This window comes from Lycorma delicatula, chromosome 5 (genome assembly GCF_047948215.1).
Source record: "Lycorma delicatula isolate Av1 chromosome 5, ASM4794821v1, whole genome shotgun sequence".
Classification (NCBI taxonomy): domain Eukaryota; kingdom Metazoa; phylum Arthropoda; class Insecta; order Hemiptera; family Fulgoridae; genus Lycorma; species Lycorma delicatula.
In genome coordinates this window covers 158,823,879-158,837,059 of record NC_134459.1, presented here as the reverse complement: position 1 = coordinate 158,837,059, position 13,181 = coordinate 158,823,879, and the positions used below count along the sequence as shown (strand labels likewise).

Genomic DNA, 13,181 nt, shown 5'->3' with positions numbered 1-13,181 from the left:
CTTTGTTTATTTGCTGTAGCAAATATACAAAGAAATTTCAACATACATTCAGTTTGTTGGGCAATTTAACCCTACAAAGACAACAGAGAGATATATCAAACCACTATAAAATTACTCACATTTACAGCATGTAACAAAAAAGATTCTTCAATAATGTATATATGTGAATCCAGCAACAGCATAAACAAAAAGTATCAATTTTTAACCATAAAACTGATTAGCAATTCTTTTAGCAGTGCCACTCATACTAAATATTCTACTTATAAGAATTTTTTTATTGTATTTAAGTATGTTTTATAAAATGGTATGCTTTTTATGGCCATTTAATAAAGATAATCTTGTAAATGAATTATATTTTCAGTATTAAGTTTTAAATAATGTAAAATGACTTTTCAATTTATCAATTTTTTGATAAATTGATGTCTTAGAAATTTGTATTATTGACAGATCATCAGTCAGCTTCACAAAGTTTACTTTTTCACATTTTAACATATGTATTTTTTACATTTGTACATTTTAACATATATATTCATTTAGTACTTAACATTATTTAGTTAAAAACTTTTTCCTGATTTTAAACATATTAATTCATATTGTTTGAAAGGGTATCATTATGAATAATATCAAAAATGTTAATAAAATTAAGAATCCAATGTTATGAACACATTAAATATGATTGGATGAGGTACACAGACACAATAATAATGTACCATCATCCTCAATGAATGGAATTTATCCAGAGAAGACTGTGTACTTGTGACAAGCTAGGCTAAGCTAAGCTTTTAAAAGATCCATTAAATAATTGTATTTCACAAATTTCAAAATTCATTAAACAACATAAATTTTGATTCATATTAGCAAAAGAAATTTAAAAAAAGCTGGTTAACTAGTTACATTTAATACATAATAAAACAAACTAACTGCTGAAATCTATGGCAAAATAGTTATCTTTCAATTAATCAGAGGTTCTAACTTTGAATCCAGATAAGGGCAAGTAATTATCTTTATAAATTATATATATATCTACTCAAGTCTTCTTTGGTAATATAAAAAAGACACAAGAAATAATATATGGACACAATTATTTATAAACAATTTAATCAAAAAAATACTGATTACCTTATTATCAAGCATGTGACAAACACGTGTTTTATCACTTGTCAAAGTTTTTAGTTTATTTACTAATACTTCTTTTTCTTTAATAAAATCTTTTAACTTCTTTTCAAGAACTTCTCGCTCCTTCTTTTGGTTCATTAGTTCCATTTCACCACAAGCATATCTTACAACTGCAGCTTCTCTATCTTTGTTAGCAGATTGATATTCTTTTTTTAGCTGTAAAATAAATATCATTTAGTTTTTTGAATAGTACAGCACAAAGCCAATTGAAAATGTTATACCTATTATTTCAAATTTCATCACCACACTACTCTAAATGGCTTAACAAAAACAATCAATTTTACATGAACAAAAAAAAAAATCAATAAATGTTTTACACGTGCATCAGGGAAACTCAATGACTTAGAGCTGGAAAAAACATATAGCATCAGAAAAAAGTAAGATAAAGGAATCTAATAGTAATTTAGGAAGTGACAAAAATAAACTTGAGACAAAAATATGTTAATTTAGTAATATGAAAACAGTGAGTTGAGAAGGAATCGCAAGAGTAGTTTGTAGCTAGAGGTTAAATGGAAAAATGCAATAAGTAGGTCTTGGAAGAGACAAGAAACATACTAATAGAAGATGTTACTAACAATTTCAGTTAGTAATTTGCCATTAACTAAATATAACTAGTGATAATATAAGGTACTTTACAATATAAGGGTATTTTTTGGAGGGCATAAAACGCTTTCGTGTTATTATCATTGGGATCAAACTAAAACTTGATTAAAATTAATTAAAGTATAAAAAAAAAAAAAACAACTAAACTTAAATGTTAATATAAAATATGACTAAAAAACTTAAAAATAATATCACTAAAAACTTACAACTAATATCACATTCAAGAGTAAAAAAATAAAAACCTAAAAACTAAAACTAGATCAAAATAAAAATATTAAAAAAAGAAAGAGAAAAAACAATTAAAACTTAAAGCTAATATCACAGATAAGATATCACTTAAAACTAATATCATGAAAAGCTTACAACTAATATCAGTCAGAAACTTAATAGTAAAATAGATTTATTTAAAAAGTAACACAAAAATAATAAAGAAATATACAAATTTTAACAAAATCCATAACGGGTATAAAGGGCCCCTTCAAGGATAACAAAGATTAAAAAGTTCCAAGTTTAAAATTATGATCATTAAAATAAAATAATAAAAAAAAAACTTTGCTCAAGAATAAAAAATTGAACACAAATACTAGAACTAGATAAATATTAGATTTTGCGAAATATATTTATACTCTGTAGGAACAGTACCTAATCTAACACTTTCTTGTCATTGTCTAGAATACAGCAAATCTTACTAGACAGTTTAAATTTGCGACGTAAAGCAATCCACAAGGATGTGGTGCACAGTTAAGTGGCAGTCACACGTAACGCATAGTGATGCATTTTTCGCATGTAAAATGTTTTTCGTGTGAGTAGCTCTTGTATGACCTGACCTATCCACAACCAGCAGATGACTACTTCCTCTCGGCAAATTTTCCTGTGGGAGGAATCCCATGGCCACACAGTATCATTGATATGTCGAAGTTTGTTGTCTACTGTAGCAATCCACTCACCTTGCCACTTTGCACAAAGTGTGAGTTTTACACATTAAATGAAGTCGGATGTAGTAACATGAGTAGTGAAAAAGGGTTGACTGCATGCATCTTTAGCAGCAGTATCTGCACGCTCATTACCTAGAATCACCATGTGGTTAGGGATCCAGCAGAAACTCATTTGAGTGTTGCGATGGTTCCAACTCGGCAATTGCATTGTAGATTTCAGAGACAATAAGATGTCTGGAATAAAAATTTTTTAAGGCTTGGAGAGCACTACACAAGTTGCTACAAATAAGAATGTGATGGTACTTGGGTTAATGACATTCAGATCCTTATTTATAGCATATAGTTCAGCAGTAAACACATTCGTAATACCAGGTACACCAAACATATAAGTTCTATCATTAATAACAAATGCGCATCCAATGGTATCGTTCTGTTTTGATCTATCTGTGTAAACTACTGCATCTGGGTTTATCTTGGAGAGAATATATTGAAACATTAATATATATAAATATATATTAGAAATTAATATAGAACTTAATTAATTTTAAAGAGACATCTCTTTTCTAAAAATTTAATTAATTTATCTAAATTAGGAATTTCTTGATCATCACAAGAAGATTCATATTTGAGTAGATAAATCGACCCATCAAGAACAATCTAAACCACAAAAGTTCTAATGGAACTTCATTATCCAATGCTCTTATAGCCTCGTGGTTACTTGTTTATTCATTGATTAAGTGAGCTGATGAAGCCTTATAGCTGATGGCAATGTTAAAAGGGCTTTGACATGCCTAGAAACAATAAGTTTTTTGTTGTTAAAACAACCACACAATAGTTTGTATGCATTATTAAATTTAGTGTCCATTATTGGAATATTTTGAATAAGTTATTTTGCTTCTCCTTCCAGTGAAGCAAAAAGATAAGGAAATTTCTGGATGTTTGTTAAAGAATTTACAATCAGTATGAGGTTTTTGAATGTATCTTTAAAATGATACCACTACATATAATCGCCATTAAAAGAGGGTATTTTTATTGTTGGTAAGTGAATAGGTAAGAGCTCTTTGGTTACCGAATCTGATACACTAAGTGATTGATTAGGCTCTTGTTTGATTTGTTCTATTCCTAAGACTATTTCTAACTTAGATGTTATGTTTTCATAAAGATCTTTTAACTGTACCCTATGAGTGTTCATGCTATTCGTCATTCAATTCTGAATGGAGTCAAATTCCTTTTGAATGTTAGGTAATCTATGATATTCTATATACAATAACTGAGTATTCGAATAACTTTGCAGATTGTTTACAAAGGTACTTATTCTTGATAGAGTAGCTTTAATTATGCCTCTTAGTTTAATAAGGTTCTTATTTCCATCTTTTTCCGTGATTAAAAAAAATTCTACAAATTACAGATTAAAAATTCTAGAAGGTTGATGCGCTTAGTGTAATTAAAGTAAGTCATAACTGTTTGACAGGAATAAAGTAGAAGGAAAATAATTCTTGTTATTAGGAATGAGAGTTTTGAGAATAAACATGGAATAACACAGAGATAAATATGTAATTCAGAGTGACTTTCCTGAACACAATTAGTTAATGATGTTGCTGTTGATACACTGCTGGCAAGCACTGATAAGGTGGTAACTCAATGGCTAGTTGATTAATTACATATGTTACAGCAATTCGCAGAATAAAATCAATAAAGATTTGATACGACATAATCAATAAGAATGATATACAATACCGATTATAGTTATGATTACAATTTAAAACCACAATATAGCTTTTCACGATTTGCAATATACTGCTTATACGATTTGTATAACAAGTTATCTGATGCATGGTATTTGCAGCTTTCTGACATATCGAACTCACAAAATTCAAAAAGACTTACAAAATCCGGGCTTGGAGGACCAAAAAATGTAGGTAATAAGATATAAGAATGCAATAAAAAGTGGACTGTATCGTTAATTATATGTAATAGGTACTGCTTCAAACCCGCCGGGGGTTTGTAATTACGAGATAATAAAGAGAATAAATACATTGTTACAAAAAAGTAAGATGTATTGACAGTGATTAATGACAAATATCTATTTAACTGCATCGAGCAGAGCCAGCAACCAGGATTGCAGTTAATATGCAACTGACCACTTGTTCATCTAAAAACACCTCCCACCACTATTACAGAGTGTCCCATATAAAACACAACCTATCAATCACTCATCCATGAAATTTCAAAAGTCAAGCTTACTCTCCTACTCGTTACTGAAATGGACTCGTCCAACATCTGAACATCGTAGCGACACAGTAGAACACTACCGATAGTAACAATAATGCAATCATAACGTTCAGTGTATTGCTAGAGACAAGATGGTGTTTTCACTAGACGAACGTGTTTTCATTGTTGAGTCGTACTTCAGTACGAAATCAGTGGTTGCAGTGCAAGATTTGTTTCGCCATAAGTACCCAGATAAACCAGCTCCTAACAAAACATCAGTATTAAGGTTAGTTGCAAAATTTAGAGAGACTGGTTCTGTTAATAACAAGGAACACAAAAGATCTGCGTCAGTGTTGAATACAGATACAGTCACTGAAATCAAAGACCGATACTCGCCTCGCCAAATAAATCGATCAGACATTTGTCTGTTGAAATTAATTTGTCTAAATCAACTGTTCATCAGGCGACCAAACAATTACAATTACAACCTTATTCAATTATTCAATTACAATCGTATTCAAACGGTTCATCAATTTCTTGAGCCCGACAAAGAAAAACGGCTACAATATTGTCAACGGTTCCGTCGATTTCTGCGTGAGGGAATTAATGTTACGGATTTGTTATTTTTCACAGATGAAGCACGGTTTCATTTGGATGGCTACGTAAACAGCCAAAACAGTAGAATTTGGAGTGCTGAAAATCCCCACGTTCATCACGAAAAACAATTACACCCGCAGAAGTTGGGCGTGTGGTGCGCGATATTGCGGAAGAAAATAATCGGTCCTATTTTCTTAGAGTACACCATTATTTCAGAACCATATCAGGATATTTTATTTCAGTTCATTGAACTCTTGGAAGAGGAAGATAGACACTGCTGGCTACAACATGACGGTGCGATATCGTACTATACGCAGGTTCAACTTCTGATTTCGTTGAGGAATTCTTTGGTAATCGTGTTATCGGTCGAGGCTTGTGGCCACCAAGATCTCCAAATTTGAATGCGGCGGATTTTTTTCTACGACGTTAAATCAAAGAAAAAGCCTACAGCAACAAACCACGAACACTTGAAAGTCAATATTGAACAAGCTGTATTAAATATCGAGCCACAAACTTTGAAAAAAGTTGCAAGAAACGCTGTAAAAAGAATTGAAGCTTGTATTCAAGAAGATGGCGGCCACTTCCTACATTTACTGTAAATGTAAGGTAATGGATGGTAATAATAAAAATTACATTTACATTTACACATGCCTTTTTATTATTTCCATACCTACCAATATAAGGTTGGATTGCGTTTTATATGGGACACCCTGTACAACAGTGGCACTAACTCAAACAGTTTTTTTTTTTGTTTTTTATGTACAAAAAAAAAACAGAAACGAGGTATTTTATCAGTGAAAGAAAAAGTAAAAATCTTAGAAAAACAGTTTATCAGTTAATCGTTGGCAGATGAATATAGTATAGGAATATCAACCAACTATTTCAGATATTAAGAAAAATGCAACCACCATTATGAATTATATGTCGCAACTTCAAAAAGAAACAGTTTTTCCAAGACATCAATGAAGAAAGTATCAAACAAAGAAGTGGACTGGGCTTTTTTTCTGGCAGTTTGTTCAAAAGTAATTCCTTGGTGAGTTATTTTTTGTGGAAAAAGGCTATTATTTTTAATGAAAAACTAAATGAGGATGAAAATTTTAAAGCAAGTAAAGGATGGCTTTGAAATTTTTAACAGTGCATGGAATTTGATAACTTGAAATTTAAGAACAATATTAGCAAACATCTCAGCAGCAAATGAATTTATTCAATAATTCGATGATTTTTTGAAAGACTGTTATAAACAATGAAACAAACCTTTAATGGAAAATTCTTCCTAAGAGAGCTTTAGTTTTCTGCAAAGATGAATCAGGTATCGGTTCCAGGCTACAAAAGTTTAAATATCTAAAGAAAGTATGACATTATTTCCAGATGTCCAAGTACTGGACCAATGGTGATAGTAACGCAACTGGAGATCACCAAATAAATCTTACGCTGATTAGCTTATCAAAAAGGCCACTTGTTTTTAAAGGTGTCCAAAATCTTCCAGTTATTTATAAAAACCAAATAAAGCATGGATGATTTGCAAAATATTTTTAGATTGGTATAATAATTACTCACACAAGAGGTTAAAAAATACCAGCAGATTACAGGAAAAATGGGAATGTTCTTTTCATATTAATAATGCATCTACTCATCCTTCAGCAAGCTGAGAAGATGTAAAATTCCAAGTTCATGTTACATTTACTTTACAACCAACAGATCAAGGAGTTATCATTTCTCTGAAAAGCCTTTATTGCAAAGAATAATTGAAAAAAATTCTTTTGGCTGATAATGAAAACTTAAGCGGCATAACTTATATGATTAAAGACAGAAATTAATAAAAATATTGGTGTTATATGGTGGATGATGCATCAAATTTGGTTAAAAGTGTTACAATAAAAAGTACATCACTTTTAAATCTTAAATGCATCATTAAGTTGTCAAAAATATAAGATATCAATTCTGTTTGCAAAAGAGACACCAGACTATACAGACTGTGAGAGTGTCAATGAATGTGTCGTAGTGATGTCAACTACCCAGGGTACCAAATTTTGAGCACAAGATTGTACAACCTGTATGACAGGAAGATTAGCTAACACCTGAAGAAGGTGACAAATTGGATCTAGGGCCATTACACGAAAACACTCATGAATGCTTGTCTATTGTAATGGACCGGTTAGTAAAAAAAAGTGATTCTACACAGATGTTTTATTTCAAACCTTTTTGTGATATTGCAGCTCATAAACAAACACATTAAAGCAGATACATGTTACAAACGTTTTTTAAGAAGAAATTGTATTTTTAAGGTAAGTTTTGATTACTGACTGTCATAAGTTTCATTCTACTTAATGTACTGTAATTTTTTTTTTAATTTTTTAAAGAAATTATGTTTTTTATAAAACACAGTAACTTAATTCAACTTCTCTTCAATATTTTTTTTAAAAGTTTATCATAAGTTCTTCTATAACAATTTTTTAAATAACATTTTTTTATAAAGCAACAAGGTAATAATGTATATCATAATTTTTTTTTTAACAAATTAATATTCATTGGATCCTTTGTTACTGTATTTTTTTTTTTTTATTACAGAATACATATGTTCTGAGTATCTTTTGAATTTTACAGATATACATTTACTTTATAATATTTTCATTTCATTTTAATATTTCAAGTATGATGCAAACTAAACATTAGAATGATATGTTCAGTACAAGTAATAAACCTCTCTTTAATTTTCCAATTATCTGGATTTCCAATCAACCAGATTGATCTTTGCAAGGCCAAATCTGATCAACCAGATTCGACCTTGCGAAGGTCAATCTGGATAACTGATGCTCAACTGTATTAACTTTTTCAAATAGCCAAGAATGTAACTTAGATACAAAACCAATAGTAATAAATATTTCCTATTCTTGACAGAGTACCATCTACATTACAAGGATTACAATGTAGCCATCTACATTAATGGCTAGTGTTTTAAATGTAAAATACATATCAGAAAAATGTTCTAAAAACTTAGTAATTTAATTTAACTGAAAGTCTATTCAATCTAGCAATCAAATTATTCAATTTTACACATGAAACATGCGCCCAGAAAATAAATTCTGATTATCTTAATCTATATTTCAACATAATCACCATGCAAATGAGGCACTATCATATCTTAAAACTAATTTGAAAACATCCTGTTAATAGAATTTCTCTACCTGTGGCATAAAATATTTCTGAATGACATACTTTGACTCCTCGTAATACTTACTTCTGGCCACCAATAAATTTCTAGAGCCTGATAAACAGATGAGAATCACTCACTGCTAACTACAGACTGTAGGGGTTCTGATAAATTGTTCCCAGAAAAATTGTCACGCTGGAACACAATGCTGGAAATCTGTAGATTATGCCATTTATTCAGCCTAGTGTCATAACTTTTCAGTTTGACAGTACACTTTGCATCAACTAATGATCCTTGTAACATGAGTTTCATTAAAAACAACACTTTGCTGACAGTCCTGTAAATTGGTGCATATAGTTTACCTAGCAAAAAGTCTTGAATTTCATAGCTTTCGGGAATCAAAACACTATCATTGCAGTGTTTGTTCCTTGCTTTCTTTTGGTGTTACATGGCAATCCCACATTTCATCATATGTGACATCCTTTGAAAAAAAAATTATTTCCTTTCCCTTTGTAAAACTTCCTATCTTACATTTAATTATTACAATCAATATATAAATTTTACAAATTTGGAAAGAAATCTCAGATAGTCACTATAATAGAAAAGATGATCTCAGATCTCACTTCTCACATTCAAAAACCTGATTACCAATGTTTCATACCTGCAAGTGGATCAACTGTTTTAAACATGATAAGAGAAATAATAATGTTTAAAAGTGATCCTCAACTTGAACATAAATAAATGAAATGGCTGGATTATTTCATTCTTGAGTGGAAGCAGATTTTTATGCAAGTAAGGCCTTACCCATGTTCACAGGGTTGTGTGCTAACAAAATTTACTTCTGGATGTATCTTGCATTAAACTTTAAAAAAAAAAAAGTTAATTCTACGTACTTACCACACAACTGGGGAAAATCACTGAAAATGTAAACATACTATATACACAGTAGCTGCAATTTTTCAGTTTATATTTAAATAAATCATACATCACAATACTCATTCAATAAGTGTTAACGTTAAGTAATATCATTTACAAAGTCAAATATAAGCTAGAATTTTCTGGGTTGCAACTATATGCTTGATTATATTGTCTAGACTGTGTGGGTAGGTAGTGGGTGGCTCTACACTCATTGTATGCAGTTCGTACTCCTTGTCATCACTCTGTCAATCCCTAACAGGGTAAGTGAGCAACTAGTATCTAGAGATATTAATAACATTCATCTGCATTGGCCAAATGCACAAAAAAATTAATGAATTTTGGGAATCTATAGAAGATGACCGATAAGTAACAATGGGTGAAATTAACGCAAAAAGCAAATTAAGTCATGGTAGTGTGGAATCCATTAATCAAAATAAGTTACAGTTCAAAAAAATTCTACATGATGAATTTTGTGAATACTAATTGCTAAAAAAAGGTCAAGCAAACTGAAATTTTTCAACAACTTTTGACCCAGTAAGCAAAACAGAATCTGGATTTTTAAAGTACATTCTTACCTGTGATGAGACATGGATGTACCCGTACACTCTGAAATGAAGTTATCAAATCGGAATGGAATTGAAAAAATGAACTGCTCCACTAAAAACAAAAAATAACATTTCTGATGGGCAAAGTTTTTGCTATTGCTTTTTTTGTATTACAGAGTTCTCATCATGATCAAAGAATGCTGCATAATAATGTGAACTGACAGTCAAGATTAAAGAAACTTATTAGTTCAAAAGATATGATGTCACGATCACAGCGAGTTCGCTGTGAATTTTTCTATGCTGGGAATCATTTCATCAAAAAAAATTATTGTTTCCTCATGAAATAATACTACACCCATACTTCCAAAAATTAAATCAAGAAAAATTACAGCAAATCCACAAGATCATTGTTGAACATCCTCTTTACAGCTCTGATTTGTTACCAAACGACTATCATTTTTGGGACTATAAAGGAAACATTAGGGGCAATGTTTTTCTGATGATGAAGAGGTAGAATTTCTGTACAACCAACTTCGAACATGTCCCAATAGTTTTTATGAAAATAGAATCGGATAACTCCCAATCTAAGGTTTTCTATGCAAAAAGTAGATATAAATAAAAACTATGCAGAAAAATACAAATGAAAGAATACTTTGTAAATAAATAAATTAATTAATAAATCAATTTTAAAAAAGTTATAGTTTAAATTTAACTGACCCTAGTACAATAACATTAAATAAATACTAACAGATAAAATTTTAGATTCATTAATAGATATAAAAACCTTAAAATATTCTAGCTTATGTAACTAAATAAAATAAATTACATTTTCTAGTTTTGTCTCCAACTCGAGCCGTTCATTAGCAAATGTACGAGCATCTAAAGTATGTTCCTGACGACTTAAGTCAAGCTCCAATTTAAGTTGTTGAACAGCCTTTTCCATAGTAGAAATTTGTTCTTGACAGAATTCATGAGATGCTTCTTTTTCCAAATCTAATACTCGCCACTTCAACCTGGTAAAAATCATGGATGTAAAATTTTTAATTTGTAAAAGTAATTCAAAAAATCACTTCACTTACTTGTCTTAGGGAAAAAGTAATGTTAATTAGGTCAACTTTAAAATTCAAAGAAGCTTGTAAACTAACTGAAACTATGAAAACTTTCTGCTGAGAACACTATACACAAAGGCACTAAATCTCAACTAATACCAATATTTAAAAATACTCATGGCAATAAAACAAACTGATGTGTTAAACATTTTATTCCTCAATAATTAATTACAAAAGTTAATTTTTCCACCTATTGTTTTTTTTCTCATTATAAGTACTTTCACAGAGATCTCTGCTTCATCAGTGTTTTAAGTGAAATTAAATTAAAAAGATAATTAAAATATTAAAAATACAGAAAAATATGTTTATCACTTTAATAATTAATATAAAATGAACTATTCTGCTGTTATTACCAATTTGCAACAGATAACGAAACTACTGATTTTGTTATCATAATTTGAATACATAAATTTTAAATATCAGTTGACATAAAATGTATTACTTCCTTAATCTAACCATAATATTCAAGATTATTTTGTTCATTAACTATATTTTCATTGTTGTTACTTATGTATAAAATTGAAATTAATCCATTCCTTACTTTATTATATTTAGTTGGTGTAACTACGAGTAATCACTTGAACTTGAAGGTATGGAAAATAAATAGAGATGGAACAGAAAGATTTTGATTTTGAACAGAAAGTTATGTTTCGTACACAATTTATATTTTTAATGCATTATGTAATGTTTAGTGATATTTAAAACCCAATCTCAATGGGAGAAAATATGATTGGCCTTTAATGGAAATGTATCAAAAGCTGATAATTGCCAAAAGTATAACAGTATAAGCAAATATGCTATGAAAGATAAAAAATTATGTTTTTCAACGAAGCTGTGGTTTTCACTAGTATATTCTGAGTAAATAAATATGACACTTAAGATCTACTAATTGGTTCTGCAATATTACTCTAATATAAGAATTTTAAAGGAAATATCTATTTTTTGTGAAAATCTGATATAACATAAAATGTGTAAAAACATAAAACGCAAATTCCAACGGAGTTTACAGAAAATAAAAACTGACAACAAAATTCAAGTTTATTTCACATCAGTGATCAACTCACGCTAGTATCAATCATTTCTCATAAAAATGTCATCTTAATTTCCAGTTTAGGTTTTTTGCCGTGTTATATTAATGCTGTAATTGCATGTGTACTTTTTTTGGAAAATAAGCAAATAGTTAAAAATCAGACATTTTATTAGACTCCTCGCCTGCAATATTTGATAAGTAACTGAAATCAAGAAGTCTAATAACATGAGAGATGTCAACTGATTTTCAAATTAGGTCAAAAAATGAAATATATACATTCGGAAAAACCAGAAAAGAATATAAAAGAACAAGGAAAGAAAAAAAACTTGCTTTGAAGAAAAATGAACTAGGCAATCAAAAAAATTACTGAAAAAAGTACAGTGATTTTCTCTGCATGGAGCACACTTTTATGACATGCCAGAAAGATGCTTGCTTTAATGGCTATAACACAGTCACTAAAGATTAGTACATTTTATGTGTTTTATGTACAAATTTTTCAATATCTTTTTTGTATTTCCTGAAAAATATGGTCTGTCTGATTTTTAATTTTTCCTAGTTGTTTTAAATTTTTTAATGCAATTATGATACGTTATTTTTAATATATTTTTTTTTTACATTTTGTAAAGATTGTTTTAATTTTTTAATCTTTGAAAATAAACACCAAAAAAATCACAATAATAAAATTTTTATAAATGTTTTATTATTATATTTTTCTATAAGCTAAGGTTAATTATAATTAAGTATAAAAAATACTACTCAAGAAAACAGCCATAATTAAACAACAAAAAAAAGTAATTACTTATGAGAAAACTGCATTCATAAACAGTGCTTATAATGATTTCAAGAATATACAAAGTGCAGTTCAAAAGTAAGGGCTGATGAGTTATACATGATGATTGGTAACAC

At 29.5% G+C, this 13,181-nt stretch overlaps 1 protein-coding gene across 3 annotated transcripts in view; it reads right to left on the bottom strand.

Annotated features, from left to right (window-relative positions):
* LOC142325537 (uncharacterized) overlaps positions 1 to 13,181 on the bottom strand; it is a 70,504-nt gene that overhangs the window by 42,840 nt on the left and 14,483 nt on the right. For all 3 annotated transcript variants that reach the window (XM_075367405.1, XM_075367407.1, XM_075367406.1), the window contains 2 exons: positions 10,963 to 11,149; positions 1,120 to 1,332 (listed from right to left, as the gene is read on the bottom strand). In XM_075367405.1, coding sequence (XP_075223520.1) covers positions 1,120 to 1,332; positions 10,963 to 11,149 — 400 coding nt within the window. The remainder of the gene's footprint in view (positions 1 to 1,119; positions 1,333 to 10,962; positions 11,150 to 13,181) is intronic.